The sequence below is a fragment of the Haliotis cracherodii genome, unplaced genomic scaffold, assembly GCF_022045235.1.
Source record: "Haliotis cracherodii isolate W230 unplaced genomic scaffold, xgHalCrac1.p SCAF_9, whole genome shotgun sequence".
NCBI lineage: Eukaryota > Metazoa > Mollusca > Gastropoda > Lepetellida > Haliotidae > Haliotis > Haliotis cracherodii.
Genome location: NW_027266343.1, coordinates 36829336 through 36857022, shown reverse-complemented (window position 1 = coordinate 36857022; position 27687 = coordinate 36829336). Strand labels below are relative to the sequence as shown.

Genomic DNA, 27687 nt, shown 5'->3' with positions numbered 1-27687 from the left:
ACGACATTAACATTGAAAAATACTCTTCCCTATGCCTAAGTGCACATAATTTTACAGCACCCTCGTTTTCGTTACCAAGGCGGTAAATTCTCAAGGACGGCTCGGGTAAGAAGTGTGACATAGCAGTGGTCACTAATTCAGTTGTTTACATGACATGCAATTTAATTAATGCATGACACATTCCGCAACGGTCCCGCCAGCCATCAAGCTGTCACTGTGACGTCACAGAAGCCCCACGTGGGGACCTTGTCACGTGGAGAGGGTGAAGCGTTTTCTGTGATGTAGATGCTCCGCCGGCGACCGGATTCAGGAATCGGAGCATGTCTTGCGTACAGGTTTAATCACCGGCAACATTTTTCGCCTTCGTGTTTAATTAATTCTACGCTTTTGGGGGATATATAATCGCTTTCCCTGTAGGTACACGTCATCACGTACATCAAACACTGTAACAGGACATTAGACATTCAGGATTGTCTGAAACATGGTACTATTATCAGAAGTGTCAACCAGGAGCGAAATGTAATAGTCATGAATTTCTCCCGCCTACGTTGACGACACGCCTTCCTATGTATGATGCGCACCCCCCCAACCCCCCACCCCCCACCCACCCCTACTGGACATTTGTTCAAGCAGAGACACACCGGGTGGGGGTATTAGTACCAAAGGGATGTATGATGGCCCACTATTGGCCGTGAGGTCAAACAATGACCCACTGTAATGATCCCGGGGTAGGGTTTGTTTGTACCCTAGGGATCAGTTGGGTACAATGTCTGATGAACTTCGGTGGCAGAACAGCGAAGACGAGCAGTTCAAACCATACTCTGGATCGAAGAATCGGAACTGGCTTCTCTGGACCAAGACCCCGTCACGCTAAGCTGTCTTAGCTCTACGACTGTCGAAAGTCTCTGATACAATAGAGGAGCTACGGTCGTTGAGCGTTAAAGTCACTCTGTATAACGGTGCCTTGCCTGATTATGCAGGGATTTATCCCGGACTCCACACCAAGTGCCATTGGCTGGTAATTCTGAGGAATTGGGAAATGTTTAATCCAAATTAATCTTCTTGGGTCATTTGCTGACCAAGGACCGAATATCGGCCTCTTAGCAGGTCACCATGAATCCTGACTGTGCCTAGATTGTAGCGTGTGTGAGTTGTGATGTCACCGCTACCAGCATCGGGACAACCTGGGGCACCAAGACCATTGTAACCATGAAGGGAATCGAACTTGAGCATGATGAGCAAACGCCTTCACAACTAGACTACCACAGCGTCCCAGCGGACCGGTGAAATAAATGTGCAGCATCGTTACCGCCCAAAATCCCCTTCACTTAATGCATAGTGTATCGTACCCGGTACATCGTTAACAGGCCGTGGCAACATATATGTCATGGCTACCTGCAGCGCTAAAGAACAATCACCTGCTGAGTGAGTGAGTGAGTGAGTTGGGTTTAACGCCGCTTTTAACAGTATTCCAGTTATATCACGGCGTGTCAGCTTAATGTGGGAGGAAAGCCCGAAGTTATGCAGGTCTCAGACGTTTATCACTTCGGTGAAACCCACGAGCACGGGTATGGTGCTGACAAACCTAGAAACATAATTGGGGCGAACCGGGATTCGAACCCACAATCATAGGTTTCTGGCGTGCCCAAGGGACACAACTCTGCACAGCGAATCGCGGCGCCTTAGACGACTGGGCCACCCGTGCCCCCTCACCTGCTGAGACCCACACCTGAATGAACTGTTCACATTCTGTATCGCATAACCGGCAAATATTGAAATGCTTAACAACGTTCGTATTTCAAGGAATGGGCAATGATCAAAGAATAAAATCATCTTTCATGACCACAAACATACTTCAAATATCGACTTCTAAGAAGCACATTCGTGACTATATCATTTGTATGGAATGTGACAGGCAAATAGATATACATAGTTTAAACAATTCCCAACATTTTATCTTTCTTTTATCAATCCCATGACAGTTTAATCCGGAAATCAGGGGCTAGGAAATATGTGTACGGGATTGCCTCGTCATGAGCTACCAGTGCACAGTTGTGGAATGAGGGGCGGTGGGGTAGTCTCGTGGTTAAAGCGTTTGCTCGTCAGGCCGACGACCTGGGTTCGATTCCCCACATGGGTACAATGTGTGAAGCCCATTTCTGGTGTCCCCCGTCGTGAATGTGCTGGAATATTGCTCAATTGTGGAATGTTTCGACAGCCTATAGTTCCGATAATTATCTTGATGACCCCTGATCTTAATTACCTGATTCAGAAATAGAAATACCACATTTCTCTCAGTGTATGTCTCTTTTTAACTAATATCATTTCCAGTTCACAACCCAACACTATAACAATGTACTTACCCGTAGTATAAGTTTTCCTCTTTTATTAAAACAGATGTATTTCTTCGTCTGAGGGCTCTTGATATAGATATCACCTCCGGCTCGAGACTCGAATATCAAGTGGGCTGTAAATAAAATTCGAATAATCATTAAAAGCATACTCAAACGTAGAATGCAACAAGAAAATTCGGCTTTTGCTGAGGGAATCACGTAGTCTTTTCTTGGGTAAGGTTCCTGCACTGAAAGGGTTAATCCCCCGGACATACACGACTTTACACGAGTCTTGCATGGCGATGTGATCGTGTTCCAAGGTTCGGGAGTATGGATAGGATAACTGGTGGCATGTAACGTATGACATTGGGTTAGTGGAACGGTATAGGATGTAGGCGAGGGGTACGGGCAAAGCACCTTGGGGTCAAGCTAGGGGAACAACTTATGGGGAATTCGCATGCACACTTTCAGATCGGCCACGGGAACTTGCAGGAAGACGTGAGCGGAGAATGCCCAACTACGCTCGATAGCGTCTAGCATGCTCAAGGAACGAAAGCAGACACCGGTTCACAGTGACACAATGACTCGGTTGGCGATATTTAAACTGCGTTGACATTTCTTACCGCTATGTACACAGCGTTGCCGTAATGAACGAAGAATGAATTTGACCTGATTTCATAAAAAAAAACTTAACAATACAAGCCAATAGCTAAAAAGTATTAGAAGTTTACATTGTGCAAGATATGTTCACGTAATATGGTGAAATGTTCACTTTTAATATGGTCCACGGCAAGGTTATGTGCTTACACCTGATGGTAACATCTATGTGTAGGGGACGCGGGACGCAAGCCTGTGTACGTTGGTGTACACTGACGATCGGATGTCACACCTGCATGTTGTAGATGGTATGACGTAAGCCACCATGGAGGTAGATGCACTCGATCCATACATTACACCGGTACATGCTTCATGAACGCTGGATCAGGTGAGTGTCACTGGATACATTGCCGTTAATCACACTCAGACTTAAAGACGGGCTTCGCGATAGGACAAAAGCTGGTTTCATTTCCGATTAATGCATAACAAGTGGAAGTGGTCGGGTTGATGTTACCAGGGGGCAAGGATTTTAGGGATATACCTGGGAGTGTGGGTACGGTTCGTTCCTGCGAATTGGATGGAATACCGCATTGGATAAAAGGGTGAGGCCCACATGAGTGGTTGGATTTGTACTTTTAGGAATAAATGACGCTTGAATATTCGCTACTACCACCAACATCTGCACCCCACGGGGTACTTCCAGGACCTGAATAGTATCGGGTACCACATTAGGGAACCCGTGAAGATCCGGGATAGAATAGGTCTTCAGCAAACCATGCTTGCTGTAAAAGGCGACTATGCTTGTCGTAAAGGCGACTAACGGGATCGGGTGGTCAGGCTCGCTGACTTGGTTGATGCATGTCATCGATCCCAATTGCGTGGATCGATGCTCATGATATTAATCACTGGATTGTCTGGTCCAGACTCGATTATTTACAGACCGCCGTCATATAGCTGGAATATTGCTGAGTGCGGCGTAAAACAACAAACAAACCAACCTTGTCACGGAATGGAACCAAGGATGAGGAAGGTCAGAATAATTTCATCAGTTTATCGATCTAAGTTCTAATGTATGCCATATGGTTCCCTTTAATGACCTTGACCTAATTACCGCTATGATTGTCCTTGACCTGGGTTTCCGTTATGACAGTATGACCCGACTGAGCAACTAGCCCAGTGATCACTGTCCGATACCCATATATCCGTGACCTCAGACACATCAATCTAGGGTTAAACATCTCCTAAGCCGCATCTCTTTAGCAGGTCACACACGGATTTCGAAACAACGACCATGACGAGACGGGCTTAACCGTCCGTACGACGACAAGAAAGGCCTACATTCCAGAAAACGTGTGTTTGTCTAGTCATGTATGTAGACTGTTGAAAGTGTGCTGTGGCTTTCAGAGATAGGGCCCTGGCGACATTGACGTTACAACACGCGTGCGTACAGCAGGAGTATTACAGCAATATCGCGGTGGCTGTAGTCATCAATATTACAGTTATATCACGGGGGCTTCTGGTCAGCACGATCTCAAAGCTGTCTGTAGTCATCAATATTACAGTTATATCACGGCGGCTTCTTGTCAGCAAGATCTCAAGGCGGTCTGTAGTCAGCAATATTTCATTTATATCACGGCGGCCTCTAGTCAGCAAGATATCAAGGCGGTCTGTAGTCAGCAATATCACAGTTATATCACGGCGGCCTCTAGTCAGCAAGATCTCAAGGCGGTCTGTAGTCAGCAATATCACAGTTATATCACGGCGGCTTCTAGTCAGCAACATCTCAAGGCGGCCTTTAGTCAGCAATATTATAATTATATCACGGCGGCTTCTAGTCAGCAACATCTCAAGGCGGCCTTTAGTCAGCAATATCACAGTTATATCACGGCGGCTTCTAGTCAGCAACATCAGTGCCATGTTCAGGCGGCCTTTAGTCAGCAATATTATAGTTATATCACAACAGCTTCAAGTCAGCAACATCAGAGCCATCTCAAGGCGTACTGTAGTCAGCAATATTATAGTTATGTCACAACAACTTTTGGTCAGCAACATCAGAGGCGGCCTATAGTCAGCAATATTACAGTTATATGTCGGCGGCTTCTTGTCAGCAATATTACAGGAATACCGATGAATTGTTACAGCTTGTGGTCACCGGTCTCTACCATCCAAGAACGAGTAGCCATACTCAGCTTCCATAGTGGCCATCCGATTTTCATTTCCGTCGTCTTCAACGACAAGCACAAGGAACTTGGGATCGTTTCTAAAAGGGGCTCGCACGTTTGGAAATATGCGTTGGATTACAAATACCAAACCGGGATGGTAACCATTAATCTGGCGTGTTTACATTATGCAGTGTTGAATAACCGGACCGACCTATCCGCGCCTGTTCTATACAAATATAGACATGGGACACTTGATCAGGAACATAAATTAAGCGACATACACACATTCTCCGGCTACGAAGACCCCTGACTTTCAGTTCATAAACAAACCTGTCGATGTCAAGCACACGTACATTTCAAGGTTGTCAATCAAAGGGTTCAACGACTGTAGCGTTTGCAGGGTCCCAAGTTTGAAAATATTTAAACTGTAATTAATATGTAAATGGTCGGTCGTATATAAATGATCAAACTCCGCCACCGTTTACAAAGCATGACTGTCGCCGTGCACCTGGAATCGGGGAACAATGTTGTCAATAATCTGCTTTGGGTTCGGCATCGCAAGTCAGTGATAAACATTTCCTTCTTAATGGAGAATACTGTTTTCTTGGGTAGTATTTAGCTGATCGGGGTCGTGACCGGCTAGGAATGGGTAGGGGTGCATTTGGGTGGGGGTGGGTATTGGTGATGGGGTGGGCGGTGGGGTGGGGTCATGAGTATGGGGTAGAGGGCGGTCAGACAATAGCACGTGAAAAATCATTGCTCCGAACTCTATGACAAGCCCGCGTCTGGAGGTTTACTGTTGGGAGTGTCTTTAATTAGTTAAATTGACACTAGTTAATCAGGACATTCGTTAATCCGGACGATATTATTGAGGAACAAACAGTCTGGATTAAAGAGGTTTTACACTATATGAACAAGGAGACGAGGTTTTCGATTTTGTAGCTTCGTGAATGACGGACAGATAGAGACATTCGAATTGTCTAATTTTAGGAATAATGGTAAACATGTGATAATGTGGATTCAATACTAGATTACCAGGTGATTATGACACAATATCCCGTCAGACCCACCACGACATACCCAGACATGTTAAGGTGAGTACATATAGGGCAGGAAGATGAATAATGTGGCAACTTTACATTTTTTCATATAGAACACATCGCAGGGCCATTACGGCATGTTCTCGACATATTTCACAGTGATATAGGAGACGACTTAACGGGCAAGTTAACGACCGAGATCCATGCATTCCTTCTGACTGTGAGACGGGCAACATTTAGGCCAGTCGGAGTTTAAGCCAGGTAAGATAAACAAATACAACCGCATAGGTAGCGTCTAATTGACAGGTATATCATATGGTTATCATATCTATTGTTATCAGGTTAAGCTCGGATCATGTATATTACAGCCATTCAATTGTCAAATGACGGACGCTACATCTCTCCACTCACACTGCACACACACGCACGCACGCACGCACGCACGCACACGCACATGTAAGGCCGCAGTACATTCGTGTGTGTAACAACAGAGGTTATAACCATCGCTAGGTGGAACAGGGGTAGGGTGGGGTCTTTGTGGAGTGGGGGTGGGGGTGGGGGTGGGGGTGTTACAGGAGTCGTATGATGCCGAAGCACGTTGGGTATGAGTGAGTGAGTGAGTATGGTTTTACACCGCTTTCAGCAATATTCCAGCAATACCCATGAAACACCAGAAACAAACGTCACACATTGTACCCATGTTTGGTTTCGAACCCGGGTCTTCGGCCTGACGAGATGGCGCTTTAACCACTAGGCTACCCCACCGCCCATGTGGGTATGATGGTACACAAGCTCAGCCAGCCGACATACGTCAATTCGATTTTCGGAGAATGTTATCGGTTTGATGCCAGAAGCTAGTAACATCTTGTTATAAATGCCAAAACCAAGATACATTCACCCTATCAGGTTTTAGGGTGAGTGAGTTGGTTTAACGCCTCTTTGAATAGCATTTCAGTCATATCACGGGAAAATAGCCACTTTAGACATTCGCCACTTTCATGCTGACAAAAACAGTAACATAATCATGGCATTCACACAGGTTCCTGGCACGCCAAAGGGAAGCAACTCTGCACAGCGGTCGTTTCGGACTAAACTAGGTAGCACTTCAGCAGATATATCGAATAAAATGAACGTAGGCTCAGAAAGATGAATAAACTTACTTGTAATACTCTTTTGTCGCCCTCCCTTGGCAAGAATCTGGATCCGATTGCCCTTTTTTTTGGCACGTGTCCTTTTAATCTGGACGTATCCTTTGCTACACCTGTTGTACAGCTGATACTCCAGGCTGTGAGTCTCGCTGCCGGGGTTCTGCGCTACCTGCCTATCTATTTTGAAGAATTCCTGTTTGGTGTTTGAGGAACCATGAACCTGCAAGACAAAATCTATCTCACAGCAACATATAATATATTTACAGGCGGTGCCTGTTCAGCAGGTATAGTGAGTGGGTTTGGTTTTACGCCGCTTTTAGCAATATTCCAGCAATATCACGGAGGGGGCTTCACCCATGTCGGGAATCGAACCCGGGTCTTCGGCGTGACGAGCGAACGCTTTAACCACTAGGCTACCCGACCGCCCCTCAGCGGGTATAGGAATGATGGTAAGCACAAGAGGTCTGAAAAGGGTTATCGGTTGTAAAGGAAATTGACGATACAGTGTGTCGTCTAGATGTCGGTTAAGTTAATGTATTCTCTCAGAAGAGTATCTTCTCATTTAGCCATCACCTTCAAAAAATAACTGCATCATTTATGAAAGATAACGGTATCGATAGGTAGAAAACCTTTGTGGGTGAAACAGTTTCTGATTGTTTAGCCAATATGATAAAATAATTTTGTTTATAAGTGGCATATGTGAGTAACTTCTCTTTGCCGATCACTACGGTCTCTAAAGAAAGGTTATAGGTTGGCAAGAATCCGTTTTTGATGAGAAGAACGTTCAAATTGTTAAACGATTAAACGAATGTTGTACAAATAGCGATAAAACAGTTTGGGTCGTGCCTAGTACATATTGTACGTATTAACATCCGCCACTGTTCCCGATCCTTTCATATACAGTAAACTACGGTTATATCGAACTCAAAGGGACTACTAATATTAATTCGTTATAACCGTAGTTCGTTATAAGCATATGTAAAGCATAACTACAGCAAATATTCGGGACCAAAAAGTAAGTTTGTTATATCCGTCACTTCGTTATAAGCGTGTTCGTTTTAACCGTAGTCTACTATACTTAATCTGGTATGGCGTATCAACTTAGTGTGAGTAGTATGCATTAATTATTGGTATAAGACCTCCATATCCCATGTTACAGCTATCCCAACGCCCATGTTTGAATGTGTCAGAGGTACCAGCATCATGATGCGTAATTTGAGAAAAATAGCATTCACAGCAACATTAAAGATTCAAGTGACACAAATGAAGTGTGAAGAAATATTTAAACTGTTATCGCATCAATCTTCACATAACGCTTCCATGGCAGCGGATAATCTACGACCCACTTTATCACACATGTTTTCCAGTTAGAGCTTTATAATAGCCAACAATGATTGTTGGAGCTAAAGCTGAAAAAAACCCTATCATTAAAACAGTTCACGTCCTACTGATGGTACTTATTTCTGCCAGGCACTGTACTCTCTGTGAGACTGCACTACATAGCTCTCTTACTGATCAGATACATCGTGCTATCTCACTAGGTTATCAGCTGCGTTTCTCCCGTATACCTAGGTTACATCTGCGGTAAACAATATACCGCTGTATCATCAATGCATTAACACTGAAGAAAAAAATAGCTACCCTCAGAAAGACGCCGACTCCTGATAACGCAGGGTCACGTGACCTGATAGACTAACACAGACCTATATAGAATATACACAAACATTACACGTTGTCAAACGGGCCGGTGGAAATGAACATTTTCACTTTAAGATTTCACTTCACCCTTAAGGTAAACACTTTAATACGTCAACAGTAGTTGCGAACTCGGCGCAGGGTCTTGGCTATGTAACAGTGTGGGTGTCAAACACGACATAATATAGGTGTATACATACACTCAGACATACGTTCTCAATTGACACGATGTTGTAGGGTAAATACGTATGTTCAGCTATGTCAGTTTTCATTTCAAATTCACTGCAAGCGTAGACTTCAGAACGTCTTTTAAGCACGGACAATGAAGCCCTTTCCGCCTTTCAGGAAAGGTTTGCATATTTCCATTGCAAGCGAAGTACACATGCTATACATACGGAATCTCTATTCTATGACAAACTTTCAAGAAAAGTTATTCATTATGGACGAAGGCATACACTTAATAACTTCACACAATACATTCCATAGAATGGATCCCTGATCCTTTAGCTTGACATTTTCTAGGCTGGTTCTGTATTGAAATCCTCCACCATAAAAATAGAATCTGTTTGAAAATTCTAATGCACCAACAAGTTCATCTGTCAAAATGTAGCCTACTATATAGTGGACGAATGGTAGCAGCGACCTTTAAATATTGCAGAGCGACAGACACAAGCACGGGGCAACAAAACCTACACCCCTAGGCGGGGCTAACGCGTCAGCATTCAGTAGAAAGCTAGATATTAAATTTACTTAAGCTGGGGGCCTGGTTCGACTGATGGAATGTTATCAATGTAAGTATTACAAAAAGCGTAACTCCCCAGGGTGAATTAACGGCATTGGGAGTCCCTCTAACATTCTGGTGGCAATTACCCCCGGGGAACCAGGGGCGGAGAGTTCTCACCCTCAACACAAATTGTCCTGATCCCACTAAATGTAGTCCCGATTATCCCGCACAAAGGAATGATGTTGTGTTGCGAAATTATTTGTTCTACACAATATTTGATTTGTATGTCTTTGTTATGTGAAGTACCCTCGACAGCTGCTGACAGTGCAGATATTAGGTCGAACAACTCAGAGGAAACAAGAGGGATCTCTGATCAAAGCCCGTGAAGTGTTGAAAATCTACAATCGGGTTAAAGCCTCAAGCAGCGATTTGTCTATCAATTCTTAAACACTCTCAACCTAGATCTATTTCTCAAAGCTAATTAAACGTCTCAACACAATAAACAAATGTAAAGTATAGCAAACATTTGATTACTACCTTATCAAGATTTATAACTCTAGACAAACAAACATCTGCATTGACTTCGAGTACATATGGCCCCTAAGAATACCATAAGACGAAAGATAAACCATCGTAAACAAATACGACTGACTGGGAATACGAGAGATTTATTTCCCACACTGACTAGACATTGTCAGCCAGAGGGACAGATCCTATTGTCTCAATCCTCACACGAGATAAAAACAATATGTTCATGGAAATTACCAGGGTAGATATTCTCATCGCTGATGTATGTCGCAAGCGTCCGTTCTTGTCAAAAAACATGAGGAGGTTAGGTCACGAGATAATTTATTAACACAGTTTTATCATGTAGGCGGTGCTACTTGAGTTAAGCAGTATTGTCGGTTAAACTATCTGCCTGGTATAAGCTTAATAGAGACATGTCAAGCAACTCGTCCAATTAGGAAAAGTGACTACTGCAACTATTATTAAAACGATAAAAATATATAAATATAATATAAAAAATATATATATATTTTGTATAATTAAATGTCATAAAAAAGTGTCGGAATCATTTCAAAAATCATTTTCAAGGGTATGTCATATGTAACAAGATCGTTGTAACTTTATGCTGAGCTTGTTGTCAGTTTATATGCACTTATCAAGTCAGTTTGTACATAACGTCAAATTTCATTCATGTCCTCAACAATACCGTTAACTGTTCTCGTCTACACTTGTGCTGTAATAAATTTGATTCTTTTCATATTCCATTTTTTATGCGACATAAACAGGCTGGTTAATTCAGACAACTGATTTATTATTCGAACTTCAGATATGACATTCAAAACATTTACGCGTCCTTGACCCGCCGGGAACCAATAGTGTTGCTCAAAGTTTGCAGCCAGTTGCTATCAGAAGGCCGTCAATGAACTTGGAGTGTTCGTCGACCAAACTTCTAATTGGATTTTAACACCCTGCCTTAGTGTGTGCATAATAGCGGTCAAGAACCCTGTCTACGGTGATACAAAAATGATTCCCGAGTGCTGGCGTCGACCATTTTTACAGTACAGTGTAAACTGGGGTATTACACACATGTACACTTTACAGACAGATGTTAAAAAGGCTGCGTTGGAAAGTTTGAAAGAAAAACTGAAGATGAATGGACAAGTAGGATTGAGCACGTGTTACCTCCATGGCGGGCTTATGGGGGACCTTGTCGTGATTCGTCAGCTTGTTGTACATTTGGGAGACAACTACAAGAGCACTTAAAATCACCTTCAAGCGAAACAAAAAGATTGAAAAGACGTGCTTTTCATCGTGGCAATCATTATTAACACGCGACTTACTCGGGGGGGGATTTCAAACGCCGGGGGCAAGGGCGCCACGGGAGGGTTTAGCTTAATATTGGAAGATTACCGATTAAATCTCTAAACGCTAAACTTTGCCTTCCCGTTTTGTTAAGCTGTGGAGCTTGTCAAGTGTGTAAAACAATGGCCAGGATCGACCTTTAGAGCTTTCCCTGCGTTATTGCTGTCAAGGTCAACGTTTGTATTTGTAATTATAATTAATGAGCCAAAGAATGCCTCGGGCTACTGCAAGGACCCTACTGGTCAGTGCAAATGGTCATTTCAAATGCAGTCAAGCTGTTCTGATTTCAGCCACCCTGGAATGTCCCCGCCTCACTGATTACAAATTACTCCCCCGTGGGGGTCTGAATCACAGGGAGACATCTACAAACAAAGATGGACTGACGTCGCCGTCCCCTTGTCCATGAGTTTCACTTGTTAACTTTTGAACTACATTTACGGTTAGTCTCTTAATCATTTTTTAATGATGATGATAATAATAATAATAATAATAATAATAATAAAAAAATAAAATAAATATTAATCATCATCATAATCATCATCATCATAATAATCATCATCAACATAATAGAAATAATAATAAATTTTAGTAAAAAATAAATTTCATCGTTACTCGATTATTTACAGACTGGCGTGATTCAGATTGAACATACTGCTGCGGCGTAACACATCATTCAATCACTCACTAACTCACCCACTCTGTATCACTGTCACCTTAAGATCTCCCGAGGTTCAGATTTATGTCAAGGAGAGCTGTTTTAACAATCGGAACCGGAGCATTTGATTGCTCAGCAATTTTTTAACGAATTTCTTTTTGGCGAGTGCAGGTTCTAAGCAAATACCAGTCGATAAATGTTACATTTGGTTACATGTGCCCGTCAGGGGAGGCTACTCGAGTACATTTCGTCTGCTGTCATGGCTTAGTACGGGCTTGGTGTGGATCATAAAGCTGCCGAATAAACGTTGCTCCAGCCTTGTACACGGAGCTACATGATACCACATATCACGATTAAGTCCCACACTTCTCTCAAAAGCCTAAACGTCAATTAAACTAGAGGCATTATCAACACTTACCCGTGCGAGGCGACACTCACACACTAATTAGTGCATAAGAGCAGTACAGTTGAAGCTGGAGATTCTGCCAGTATACCTAACAGTAAATGTTTACAGTGTGAGTGGCGGCACCCTGGCACCCGCTGTTTACCCGTGGATGGGGGAGGGGCGGGGAGGGTCATCGAGCCTTATGACAATATGACCGGGGTAGAGCGCTCACCCCTTTCTCACGCTGACGTTCTACCATAACACAGATAACGACCGCCATTCGCCAGTCCCATCATATTGCAAGGTCTACAGTTTCGATGGCGCGGTAGAGGAACTGTTTGTTAACAGTGGTTAGTACACACGGTCTGTGACCAAGCAGTCGTGTTGGTATTGACCGCTTCATTACTATTAGTGTTTGCACTGGTTAATTACGTTGTATGAGTATCGTAACACGCTGGTCGCTACATTTCCTCTGTCAATATTTGCAAGACGTACTTCTTTCATAACCGGAAAAGCAGATTACCCGAATAATTATAGACTATAATTGAAGTAATTAGTTTCAGACTAAAATAATTCTTTTATATCAGTGTCAATAGCCGAAGGGGATTGTTCCTTGTATGCTTATCACATATATGACTCAATGGACTTTGTGTTCAAGCTTGTGCTGCTGTTTATGTAATTCTGTTCCACAAAATACACAAGCAATCACACTCTTAAACTTGACATTATTTCACCCATTGGAAGTTGCATAGCCGCTGGGCAGTTCGGTATTTACTAATTGTAATTAGTGCACATATAATCCTATGATTATATGGTGAACACATCTTGACATCTTTGATTTTTTGCCAAATTCAAAAAAAAATATCACATCTTTGTGTCATTTCCCGAGATTTTCAGTTTATTACTCTATCTTTTATATTGATATTCCTTTAATGCATGACATAAACTGCTTACTTGTACAATGTTTGCGTAAACAATACGAACTTGTATTTTTAGTTATTTCCCGATTTCAAAACAATAATTATTCCTATGAGATAGTTCGAGACACTAGTAGTCGAAAATTCTCGACACTAAGGTAGAGTAATTTGTTACTTACTGCGTTAACGCCTAGGATACTCAAGAGTATGATGAGCAGCAACGGCAACAACCTGAAACAGAGAATACAGCGTAAATATAACGTCAATTCAACGCTACAACGACAACACAGGGTCAATGGAACATTACAACGTCTATATAAAGTCAATTGAACTTGTCATACAGTGCCAATTTAACGTTTCAACGTCAATACATCGTCGAGGTAACGTTAGAACGTCAATTCAGCTTTACAACGTCAAAACAGCGTTAATTCATGACTACAAATTCAAAAAGCGTCAATTCAACGTCACTACATGAATATGCCGAGAAAGCGTCAATTCAGCGTTATAACGTCAATTTAACACTACGGAAAAAAACGTCAATTGAACGTCACCACATCAATACAATGTCAATACAGCGTCAAGTCTACGTTATTAAAACGTAAATACACCGCTCAGCTACAAACAGAAAATACCATTGCCAATGCAACATTTCATAAAATAGAACGCCATGAAAACCAATTGGGAAGGCGTCAAAGCCATTCTACAAACGTCAAAACGTCTGAGTGAGTAAGTTCATTTCTACGACTCAAATAGCATAATTGCAGCATCATAGTGGCGCTATAACATGAACAACGGTACGCGGGCGATACAGCGAGATACCATGTCAGTAATCAGAGTAGAACATACAAATATATCAGTGTTGACACCAAAAAGAAAGTCCATCAAAATACTGAGTCAAGGTCATGTGAGCGGCATAATCGCCGTCGCTAATTTCAATAAAAATAATAACTACGGGCAATGTCGTTATCTAATAGGTTAATTCACACGTATATTTAGGTACCTGTATTGATGTGAACATCTCAAACTGGTTTGTACAGAAAGACAAAAAAAATGCGGATTTCAATATGTTTGTGCTTATTTTTTGAAGCGTGAAGTACAGTTGCATATGGACTAAGAAGAAACTAAGTGCACCTACTAACATGCAACATTAGTGAAATACAACCATTAAATGTATGCAACACTGAACAGAAATAGAACTCTTATCAAAAAAGAGTCACATTGTTGGTTTTGACGCGTTCGCCATAAAGACAAACGGACGGTGAATAATAGTACAGGTCTTAACTTAATATGCATAGTAAAGGTGCACGTTGTTCGTAATGCTTTCGAAACATATTGTAAAGGATGCGTGTATGAGCACCTCCTTATAAGTTACAGTAAGATTGTTGAACTGTAAACACATTACACAGCTAAATGATCAGACCAATGGCGGTTTGTTCTGACAGTTCTTAGACAGGTTCTACGCGGGATCAACTCCTGTTTGTTGTCAGTAATGCTCTAAGCACGTAAAGATGACCGTCGCGCAGTCGACACGACCCCGGCAGACTGTCGGACCAAGGCGACAAACAGCCCGCTGACCGAGGGTCGAACCCGGTCACAGAGTGCACCAACTCTGTCAGCCGTCGGTTGACCTACAGAAACCTAACGAACTGAAGAAACACTACAATTCTCGCGGTCAAATATACGTAGCCACAGAGAAAAAATATCGTCTTAGATGATGGCTAATTAGTAAATGTCGACGCACATCAAAGAAGGACTTAATCACTTGTCTGGTGTCCGTTGTAACAAGCCATACCGATCGCTCCCTCAAATATTTGATTAAACCGCCAGACTAGCGGCCAGCCTACGGCTCTCCCACCTTGGTCCTGCCACAGAGAAAAATAAAAAAATACCCTATTTAGTTTTACATTGCTCAATAACAAGTGCATCCTTCTCCACGCTCACATAGCGAAACATCGCCACAATTTTCATTTTCTTGCTATACATTACACAGGAGGGGGTTGTGGGGGGTGAAATTGTTTAAGGGGCCGGTGTGTGGAGAGAACGTTAAGCCGTTCCCGAAGACGCGTTCAATAAGACAAGAGAAACGCGTTGCCTTATCGAGTGACCAGTCAGGTGATTTCGATGTAAAACATTTTTTTTTCAGTTAATAATTTGAAATATCTGTAAATCCTTGAGGCGTGTTTATATGTCGGCAGGTTCGGGATTGTGAGGAGGAGAGATGTATAGAAAGCACAGTCTGTGATGACAAGGCAGCTATCCTTCTCGTCATTCACAACCAGTCGTGTGCAGCCGGCCTATTTTGCAAGCCGGCCTCGCTAGACAAAGCTAAGTCTCATTACTGCATTCATATCGGGGAACCGCCTGTTTCGTAAAAGCAATAAATCTCAATGACGCGCGGTCCTGTGCATACCTCAAAGCTCATGCACGTGGTAGAAGATTTGAAATAACTTCTCCCCTCTCCGCTGAGAGTTAAACACGAAGACAAGGTTGTTACTGCCCACCTATGTTTGGCCCATATGGCATTGTTTGCATGCTTCAAGTAACCCCACACAGTTGACACAAGATTTTCCCCGACATAATTTTCTTTTTTTTTCTCTGAGCGTCCTATTTTCAGCTATAGCCTTGCTCGTCACGGCAGAGAACGCCGTTTGTGGAAGCGGCAACAACAACTGTCAGTGACGCGACGTCGTGCTAGTATCTCAGCGTGGTCTGTTTCAGCTAATGTCTGATACAGATGCAGCAGGGAGGTGCTGTGTATGTCACAAGTTTTATAGTTGTGTCGGGCCCTACGTATGGCTCAGTTTGCACTATCAGCAATCACAATGACATCTGAAACTTTGTAAACCCACATTTAATGATTGTTCGTGTGCGCGGTAGCCGGAGACCAACAAATATTTATGACAAAGTAATCACTACTCTACATGGTCCGGGCATGTATATACAAATAAGACGTGTAGAATATACAAATTGATGTACATTCATCTGTATGTCATGGCATGCAAAACGCTTATAATGCACATCAGCGTGGCGTCATCAGCTACCATAATAAATATTATATTCATTGAAACCCCGTTAATACGGACAATATTTTCTCAGTACAATCGACCGGATTAACGAACTTCCAGAAACGGGGACACACATGTCTCCTTTATCACACTGACGTTTCCGCCAGTAAAGGTGACGTCTCCAGAATAGCAAAGTCCGGTTTAACAGGGTTTCATCGTACATTATTACATAGTAAGGATAAGATATACGGATGAAAAACTTCTTTATTACAATTAGGAGCGACGTTTTATTGTAGGTTCTAACACCCTTATCAAGCAAATGAAGTTGTCCACTCATATATCTTATCCCTATTTAGCACTCTAACCTCTAAAAGCCTCTCAAAAGACATTATTACATGCACGAAATAAAAAAAAAATCATGAACCATATTGTATCCTGGTCCTAAAAATAATTTGTATTATTTACATATTGAATATTGTATAAATATGTTTATTCGTTTTGCATAACCAACATTGTAATTATATACTTCAGAGAAATAAAGAAAGTCATTGAGAAATGTAAACCGGATGTGTCTAAATTCAACACATCCAAACAGGAAGTACTGGAGATACCTGGTAATTTAAGTCATAATTTTTATACCAGTGACACGAGATGAAATTACTTGACTGCATAACCTAAATGTGACAACGATCTGCGATCTGTGATATGTGATCTGTGATGCAAGCTTATTGCACGGAGGTCCTGTTGGCCTCACTGGTCGTGTGCTAGCTCCAACAATGAAGCCGTGGTTTAGATTAAACATTCCTCTTATACCGTTGAACACCTTCAACGGGGAACTATATATAATCTATGTATCTAGAAGTTGTCCTGTACCGCAGCAATCAGTATGGCTGTACATTAAGCTCTCTTTATTCCTATATAACATATCTCGGACCAAGACTTTCAATTACTAGGGTAAATATTCAAACCTGCTGTGTCAGCGTTATGAAATAACAACCAAAGTATGTCATAATGAGTGCGCGAAAGTGGTCGTGATTCCCTGTTATCGGGGTCAGTTATGTTTTGCTGTGAACTCATAGTTATCTAGTATTTACAACATGCTCAGCTTTCTACGTATTCGCGCTTAAACCCGCTATTGCCGTACGCTACGTGCTCGCATTCTGTTATCATGAATTGACGTACAGTACGGGCTTCGGCGCCATGCTGCTGCTGTCAATGACCTCTGTAAATTATTACATACACATGAATAAGAGGGCGGTTGGGTAGCCGAGTGGTCCACGCGTTCGCTCGAAAAGCGGAGATCACGGTTCGAATCCCAAACTTGTACTTCATAGGGTCTGTATCTGGTCCCCGACGCGATACTACTAGGATGTTCTAAAACATGTACAATTATGAATGGAATAAACGTTCTTCATCAATATCAGAAACATTTTTTCTTTGTTTGAAAGCAATACGCAACATTTGGACGAGCCGTGGAACGAGTATTGAACTACACGTGCTGCTGACGGAGGTTGTTTTCGAGGCACGGGCGGGATTTCCCAAGTGTGGGCGTTCCGGCTTCGCCACAGGTGTGTTAATCCTCCTGACTTGAGCGTCTCTTCAACCAAGGTGTGAAGTAGCTGTACCAGACGGCTGTGTCTGCCATGTATGTGTGTGTGTGTGAGTGTGTGTGGTTGTGTGGGTATGTGTGTGTGTGCACTACATTGCGTATGCGGGGGCGAGACCCCGTAACGAGCCGAGTTTGTTGTGTCTGCGGTTTGACTCCCTGCCCTGTGGGACGCCCACTTCCGTAGACACACAAAATTTGATTTATCGGCGAAATGATTCTTTTATACACAAACGCCAACGTGATGTAAATTATGTAGGTTTTGCGAGAAGGTCACAAGGGGTTTTAGCACATTAGCGGTCGTTTGCCCTTGCTCTTGGAGGACACGGTGATCTTAGTAATACGTTTCACAAAAAACATCGCCTCTCTTTACTCGGCTAACAGAGCCGTATAACAACAGTACAATTGTCATAGGAACACCGGACATCTCTACAACCAAAATATTTAAGAAAATAATAACAATAATACAAATAGAACCTCGTTAATCCGGACCCCGTTAATCCGGACACCCAACCTCCTGGACAGTACTGCCGGGAACGCATGTTCCAAACGTACGTTAATTCATACCATTGACTCGTTAATCCGGACGATCACAGACGGTAGTCTGGATTAACGAGGTTCCAATGTCCTTAATTCTGTCACGCGATATGACGGGCTGCTACTGTGGGGTAGCCCAACGGACAGTAGCCTAGTTACTCTATCAGTTAGGTTGTGTGTGGCCACTAATTGACACTAAACACTACAGTTAAACTTGATTGTTTCTAGAATGCCAAGGCACATGGGGCGAGCTCTCTGAACGTGCCTCGTCGTCGCTGACGCCTCCATGACACATGGAGGCCAGGGCTCCCCTCTTCCTTCTTTAGAAAATACCTGGCCACGTCACCCTAAAAAGAAAGGTCTACAATTGCCTACAGTTAACATAACCCTAACAGTGTATACCCACTAGCACCGAGTCACTCCTTCCTAAAGTTGAACGGGTGATGGCGATTTTTTATTGATTTTTAACGTTTAAATATTCAGTGTCTTCAGGATGTACCTATATCCTATTCGCCTTTTTTATCTACCGCAGTATTGTTTCAAGGTGATGCAGAGTAAATCCTAAAGATGAAAGTTGCTGTGAAGAATCCCATCAGACTCATGATGCATCTACCTGTGCAGGTGAACACTGATTGATATTCCGCCCACAGGTAAAGAGACCAGGTACCGGCATACACGCACTTACATTGCACATCTTAAACTCAGTCGCATACGTGGGCTGCCTCGCCAACCCAACACAGTTACATAACATGTGCTCATTGGCTGCTCTCTAACCATCATTGTTCCAAAGGGTTTTGTGCTGTTCATCATGATTGTTACCTGGTACAGCAGATGAATGATTTTAAAGCATTATTGTGAAAAGATTTTATCATGCCATCATGATTTTATTACCTTCATCTTCTCTTCATTCGTGGCATTTGAATTAAAATACAACGAAACGCGGTCTCATTATTTGTTCACCGTTCAGCTGGTTTGTCACTTGTTACGCTAGCGTAAGAAATACACACTGCCTGATCGACATTAAAGCAACTCAATCTGTCGTGGTTCTGACCTATACCGACGCATCCATGTCAAGAACATAAAATAATCACGAACTGGCACTCAAGATTTAAAAACAACACGAGCAGTTCTCGTGTGTGTGTCAGCCCTAGGCAGCTGCTAAGGCATAAACTATATGCACACACAGATATCTACGCTGGAACGTTTGTGTATATGTTCGTATACAAAAAATATATCTCCTATTGGTACCCGTATAGTCTAATAGGTAAGGAATATATTTGTCATACTGTTAACCGGGTTTTCCAAAATGATTTTATTTGATAGGCCTATTCTCTGTAAAACACGTGATGTGCAGAAATACTGCTAAATACGACACATTTACTCACTCATTCACTCGTGGTTATACATTTTATGGGGAAACAGCGGTAGGATTTCCCCCGCGCTAGACGTTAACGCTGAGATCGTGCCTGCCTTAGATTGCAGCTAATGTAATGACACACATCGTGAATTTGAGACGGGTTAAACTGAGGCTTTATAAAGCCTCGTCGCATTCTCCATGACGGCAATCCATTGCACTAAATACTCTATGTGTTGCAGTATCGGCAATGTACACCTGTAATCAGTTCTGGCTTTCATCCTCTCACCTGCCCTTCAACATCTTGTTAATATTAAATCCAGGTAAGCTAGCCCACCTGTCGTAGGGAAAATTGTAAATCGTCTATCTATATTGTACGAGAAGTGTACTAAGGTCGCATACATGTTGACGTCGTTGCTTTGCTGTTGTAGCCGTCACAGGTGTCGGGTGCTTGTGTAACCTATCAGTAATTTGTAGTTCGGGGATATTGATACGACCTGTGTTGTCGATACCTACTCTACTTATATATAAATAACTAGGATAGGCTAATGATCAAGGTTATTTAATTTATGTAACTAGGTCGAATCAAGATGTGATGATACCTCTCTCAAGATTACGTGTCTCAAATAAGGGGAAAAGGTCGATTGAGATTATCAACCTAACCTCAGCGTAGCCCCATCGCTCGACACGACAGGTCTCAATTAAACGAAGATGCATTTGCCTACGGCAGATGGTCTAAATACTTTTAAAAACTTTAGCTTCCGTCGTCTACATGCGGCGCACGTTAGTGTCAATGGGCATGATAGATGCTCTAATTCTGATGGTTATATAACGACAGGCTTTCATCGTGAGGGAAAGACTTCCATTGTCTTAGAAAAAAAACCCCAGTAAAATACTAATTCATCTTCATGGGGATTTTGACATCTTATGGGTTTTTCTTTGATAATTAATTGGATCAAAAAGTAATGAAATAATTCAAGCATGCATCCACTACATAACTGACAAAACACGTCTCAATTAACATGATGAACATGTCAGGCAGAACTATCACTTATTCAAATCACGTCAAGATGGTTTTCCGGCGTTATGTATGCTACAATGTTACAGGATAGCTCATTTAACATCGATTCTCTGGATGGTGTTGGGAAAACTCTAAACAGCGCGCCCTATACGAACACTACTTCTCCTCGCTAAATATGTTCCCTACCAACAAACATCTCATTCACATCCGAAAAAAGTCGATGCTTACTTGAAGACGGTGTACAGGGTCGAAGCGAACAAGGGCTCCGTCCTGTGTTGTCAGCAGATTTGGGTCTAAGGTCGACTGTGAAGTTTAACTTCAAGTTTCACAATAAATCCACAGTATTAACGAAGTCAACTAACGTTTTTTTGGTTCGATTTGTCCTTGTAAATTTGTAAATACACAAGGTGCTAATTCTACAAACATATTTCAACAGGAATAATATTGAAATTTCTTTTTCGGATATCAAATTTGTTAGAATACAACGAATATAATTAAAATACACTTAACCCGCGTAAATATTGGGGTAGTGGCAATATGAGGGGTGAAGGAGGGAGGGGGGCATTGCATGACGAGCGTCCGAGCGGGCCGGGGACATAGCCGGCCGGAAAACTACTATGGTTGATATGCCTAAATTCAGTTACATGCTTCCCAAGCACGTCACCCACATGCCGTCTCGCAGTAAAGGGGGGACGCGAAAATAACACTGTGAGTCCCATGTCTGTGTCGGCCCACGGACTGGCTTGAAGGCGTGGTTTTAGGCCGTGGGAGGCTGGAAATAGAGGGTTTGGGTCCGTGTAGGATTGAACTTACCTGCATGGGCTAAATTCCCAGGAAACAGCGCCTGTCCTCATACTTTGCCAACACCCTGGGCGAATTGGACGCTCGCTTCCATTCTAAGTGTCACATTCACACACCTGGGGTACACAACTTGCCTTCCATCGGAATATTGAATAGAAATCCACTTTCACGAGCAACTGGTGTTTAAAATAAGCCCAAACACTGTCGAGCCAACCACACAAATCCCACTATCCAACACAACAAGTTGGTTGAAATCGGATGGACAAAAACCCTTTTTTTACACACTGAAAGGTTTTACACAAGAGATTCTAACTCCTTAAAAAATCTCACTTGTCTCATAAAAAATGAGCCTTGATTAGTAAAGTTGTTTTCCAATCATGTGCTCGTATCCCAAAAAATCGATGAAAACAACACAAGATATCCATTTAAAACACAAACACAAGAAGTCCTGTTATAGAGGTATCCACACTGGTCTCCCGCTAACCCGTCTGAAGGCAGTAGAGTTTGCAGGCGGGCCGAGGGGGTGGGGAATCGGTCCCGGGGGGTGGGGTATCGCACCCTGCAGCTATGGCCGGACACGCTCTGTGGGGGGCGGGTGGTACCCACATCGAGCTCCGCTAGTCCCCCCTACTCTCGGGTACACGTGGGTAGCTAGACACCATCCTGGCTTGAATCGGTAAATAAAACACGTGCCTCCGAATTCCAATTTAAATTCACTTTTACAAAAACACACAATTTAATATGAAGTTCGAAATCAGGTAGTCCGTAGTGAGTGAAAGGCGAACCGAAAATCGATCCGCTAGAGTCGCCCTTGTCCTTAGCTGTGCCAGCCATACAGTGAAGTGAGATTGGTTGGTGTGGGGAGAGGAGAGGTAGCCTGCTTGCCTGTAGGCTGTAGCGAGAAGCTAGCCGACGTACCGCGGTCCTCCCTCCCGCAACGGATGGCTGGCCGAGACTCTCTTCCCTTCCAGCTCTCCTCTGATTGGACAGAGCGGGAGACAATAGCGGTCGAGAATACACTGTTGTCAACTCAGGCCGATGAGGTCGGGATGAGAAATACAAGTGTCGCAACTTCCCTCTGTCCCAATAAACCTTACAAATTTCTCCACAGTTAGCTAAAATTTACTCAGGGAACTTTAACAAGATCATCCTGTTCTCACACCTGAAACTGGAACACCTGAGGCCGGCCCCCCAAAATAAACGAGGACAGTCTTGATCGGCGCGCTGTGTCTGTGTAAACTAACGGCGAAAAAAACTGACTCCGGGACGCAATGCGAGGTAAATATAGTTTGTGTGACTGGGCGACTGTGTGACAGGGAAGCGTATACCGAAGACCAGTGAATGAATAAAGCCGACAAACGGGCGATCACCTCGACAAGAGGCCACAGCCCGCCGTCACACGGTATTCGTTATCACCGAGACGGCAAGAATTACCTCCCCTTACCTATAAGCCCGCGGCCCTCATCACACCTGCCGGACAAGATTAGCATTTTAATGGGTATACCTGACATCGTGGCCACTGGAGGGGGGTAATGAATAGAATCACATAAAATAATCTGACAACTTGAGAAATTATTTCGTACCTCTGTTGTGGTTTTAAGTTGTCATGCTTTATGAATTTGGGTATATAGTAAGACGTCGAGAATCGCTGTAAGAATTTACTAGCAGTAAGAAGGGTTGCTCACTTATGTTTTAAAAGAGAATTTGGAAGATATCCTACTTGTTTAATGAGCATCCTTGACTTGCTTACCACCTGTCTGACATGTCATCGTTGAAGGTGGCCAGCGCTCTGGGTGGGTGTTATTTGCTGGGGGATGAGCTGTGCACTAAGCATGGCAGAAAACGTCTTGTGATTTAATCAGTCACATTTCTCACACTGTATTTCACTCTCGAGCGAGTCACTCGCCCTAGGCTGGTATTATGATATCTTATCCAACTAATCCAACCAACAGTGACCCTTGCTACAATGTTTGAAATAGCATCGGAGTATATTTTATTTTCCTGTAACAGTTCCAGACGTTATGCTCCCATTGAACAGATTGTATCAGTGACCTTAGATATCAGAGCTTGCTGCACCTTATAGTTTCGAATAAAAACTATCTTAGTCGCTAGGGAAACATGGCAGCGAACTTCGACGTTGGAGATACAGTGCATCATGACAGTCTCGACAGAGGGTTGCTTCACCTCGGCGTAGCATGGACCTTTGACGTTAGAGCTACGATGACTTGAAAGTTTCGAACAGCGACCTTAGACGTTAGAGCTACGCTGCAACGTTATGGTATCGACAAGCGATCTTAGTGGTCGCTTCACTGCGTCATAGCAGCGACCTTCGACGTTAGAGCTACGCTGCAACGACAAGCGATCTAAGTGGTTGCTTCACTGCGTCAAAGCAGCGACCATAGACTTTAGAGTTACGGTGCTATATGACAGTTTAGACAATAGACCTTAGACGTTAGAGTTACGGTGTTATATGACAGTTTGGACAATCGACCTAAGACGTTAGAGTTACGGTGTTATATGACAGTTTAGACAATCGACCTTAGACATTAGAGTTACGGTGCTATGTGACGGTAACGACAATCGACCTTAGACGTTAGAGTAACGGTGCTATATGATAGTTTGGACAATCGACTTTAGACGTTAGAGCTACGGTGCTATAGGACGTTATCGACAATCGACCTTAGACGTTTGAGTTACGTTGCTATATGACGGTAACGACAAGCGACCTTAGACGTTAAAGCTACGGTGCTATAGGACGGTAACGACAAGCAGCCTTAGTGCTTGCTACACCATGAGATGGTAGCGATCTGAGACGTTGGGGCTACTCTGCAGCATGACAGATTCGACAAACTATTCTAGTCGCTTGAGCAACATTATGGCTATTTAAAAAGCAGGGACCCGTGTTAAGTGTTTAGATATTAGCAACATGTTGATGCTGGCGGCAACCTCAGTCATCACAGCCACGCTACACTATGACGGCCACCGTAGGCACTAGAGATACACATAGGCGATTTGATCATGAACAGAAACATTAGCCATTGGAGTGACACTGCAGCATAATAACAACTTCGGTCTCCCACTACAACTTATCAAGGCATGCTACACTGCAACATGGCATCTCACCCAACTGCATCACCTCAACCGTGCTTCCCTGCTACGACGATGACCGTTACGCAGACAGATCTGTTGATTTAGATCAGGGCCACAGAAGAGAAATCACTCGACCACTGTCCATCAGGATTCATGGCTTAGCCTTTCAGAAACTATTTATGAACACTTCGGTATTGGGAACTGACTGGTCCTGTGAAGTCGATAAATCTGATCCTGGTATTGTTAACTGACAATAACCACTGACTGTCTCTGAGACCGGGCGGGGGTGTATGAGGGGATCCCTGGCTATTAACGTAACGCTGTTGTTGTGATGCGACCGGGCATACAGGGTGTTTAAGGAGGTGTTGAGATGCTCTTAGGAAAGTTGAAGTGGTCAGTGATGGCTGACAGATGCCTCTTAACTGCAGTTTGTAGTAGTTCGCCATGTACTGTTAAAGCTGGAGAAGGAGCGAGAGTTTGAAGTCACATCAAATTTAATTCATTGACCGTTGATCATCGTCCCCCTTTAAGTAAGTGCATAATGTCATGTTTATCAATGCGCCGTCCCCGGGATATGATCCTCATTTACTTCATTTGTTAGCGCCCTTCCATTATAGTCGGGATTGGGTTGCACATTCCCATGAACTGGGGGCTGACTTGAGCTGCAGACCCTCATTGCCTTGTGGTCTCGAGCTAGTTACAGACCCTTGTAGCCGACAGACCATAGACTACAGGTCCAGATTGGGTTGCCAGCCATCATGTACAGGTCCGTATTGAGCTGCAGACCATAGACTACAGGTCGAGATTGAGGTGCCAGCCGTCATCTATATGTCCAGATTGGGATGCCAGCCATCATGTACAGGTCGGGATTGAGCTGCAGACCATAGACTACAGGTCGAGATTGAGGTGCCAGCCGTCATCTATATGTCCAGATTGGGATGCCAGCCATCATGTACAGGTCGGGATTGAGCTGCAGACCATAGACTACAGGTCGAGATTGAGGTGCCAGCCGTCATCTATATGTCCAGATTGGGTTGCCAGACATCATGTACAGGTCGGGATTGAGCTGCAGACCATAGACTACAGGTCGAGATTGAGTTGCTAGCCGTCATCTACATGTCGAGATTGGGTTGCCAGCCATCATGTACAGGTCCGTATTGAGCTGCAGACCATAGTCTACAGGTCAATATTGAGTTGCTAGCCGTCATCTACATGTCGAGATTGAGTTGCCAGCCATCATCTTCAGGTCGAGATTGAGTTGCCACCTCTCGTTGTCATGGCTGGGCGTCTGACTGTGACGGTTCCAATCCCAACAGAGTACCGTCTCAATAGCAAGACGTGGTTGTCACAGATTGTCAGTGGAATATTGATGGCAGGTATAAACAATGATGGCAGGTTGAGAAAACGGACATCACCAGTTCAGACGTTGTAGCTACACAAAGCTGGAGTCAAACATATTAATATCACACGGAAGGACATGTTAATATCACACCAAAGGACATAGTAATATCACATGAAAGGACATATTAATATCACACGAACTTTTTCAAGGAATCCATGACACAGTCCCACCCAACAATGTACACAATTTCATTTACCTAGACTTTATAACATCGACCATTGTGCAACACGTTGATTGCACCAAAACTATTATCACCAGTATAAACCAAAACAAAATATGAATTGTGAACTGAATGCCTTTTATCTCTCTGTAACTGCGAATGACTATGGTTTTACGCCGTTTTTACTAATGGAACTTATTATCATGATTATTATCATGATTACACATTACCATCGACACGGAAAACAGACATCTGTCCACGTATAGCAATACATCGTTGTTACAGAGACAGTTTGTGAAGCCCATTTCTGGTGTCCCCCGCCGTGATATTGGTGGCATGTAACAACAGAAGTTCCTCTTTACGGTATAACGGTCGTATGCCGACTAATAATGAGTAGAAGGGTCTAGTGGGTAATGAGGGAGACTTTCCCCCCTGTATCAGCTAACATGAGGGTCATCAATCTCTTCATCCCAAATAATCCGTGTTCATCCGCTTACCGGGTGCAGTGTCTCAATAAACAATAATCATCTATTATGGTCGTGATACAGACGGTGATCCCCGCGACTGACCATGGCTATTAATTAAGATAGCCATAAAGAATCAAAGGCCAGGCCAAAATGAATGACCTCGATCAATTTGTGAAGAGAGTCGTTATTGTAGTTTCTGCGATGACGTAGAACCACCTACTCCATGGTATGTGTATTTCGTATATGATCACATGTTTACACGTGTAACCTGTATGTAGATAGCTTCGCACGTGTATTCTGAATATAAACAGCTTCACACGTGTATTCTGTATATTTATACAGCTTCACACGTGTATTCTGTAAGTTAACAGCTTCACACGTGTATTCTGTATGTAAACAGCTTCACACGTGTATTCTGAATATTTATACAGCTTCACACTTGTATTCTGTATAATATGTAAACAGCTTCACACGTGCATTCTGTAAGTAAACAACTTCACACGTGAAGTCTGTACGAAAACAGCTTTGTACGTGTATTCTGTATGTAAACAGTTTCACACGTGTACTCTGTACGTAAACATCTTCACGCGTGTGTACTCTATGTAAACAGCTTCACACGTGTATTCTGCATGTGTATACAACTTCACACGTGTATTATGTTTATGTAAACAGATTTACAATTGTATTCTGTATGTACAAACAGTTATACACGCGCACTT

General features: G+C 43.1%; 1 protein-coding gene across 3 annotated transcripts in view; it reads right to left on the bottom strand.

The window, feature by feature from the left end:
• The window catches only part of LOC139452714 (fibroblast growth factor 17-like), a 108546-nt gene that overhangs the window by 8096 nt on the left and 72763 nt on the right, over positions 1–27687 (bottom strand). For 2 of the 3 annotated variants that reach the window (XM_071234286.1, XM_071234285.1), the window contains exons 2-4: positions 13705–13756; positions 7293–7500; positions 2364–2467 (exon numbers count right to left, since the gene is read on the bottom strand). In XM_071234286.1, coding sequence (XP_071090387.1) covers positions 2364–2467; positions 7293–7500; positions 13705–13756 — 364 coding nt within the window. Of the gene's footprint in view, positions 1–2363; positions 2468–7292; positions 7501–13704; positions 13757–21861; positions 22852–27687 lie in introns of those variants that run through there. The other variant, XM_071234284.1, reaches the window with a different exon arrangement.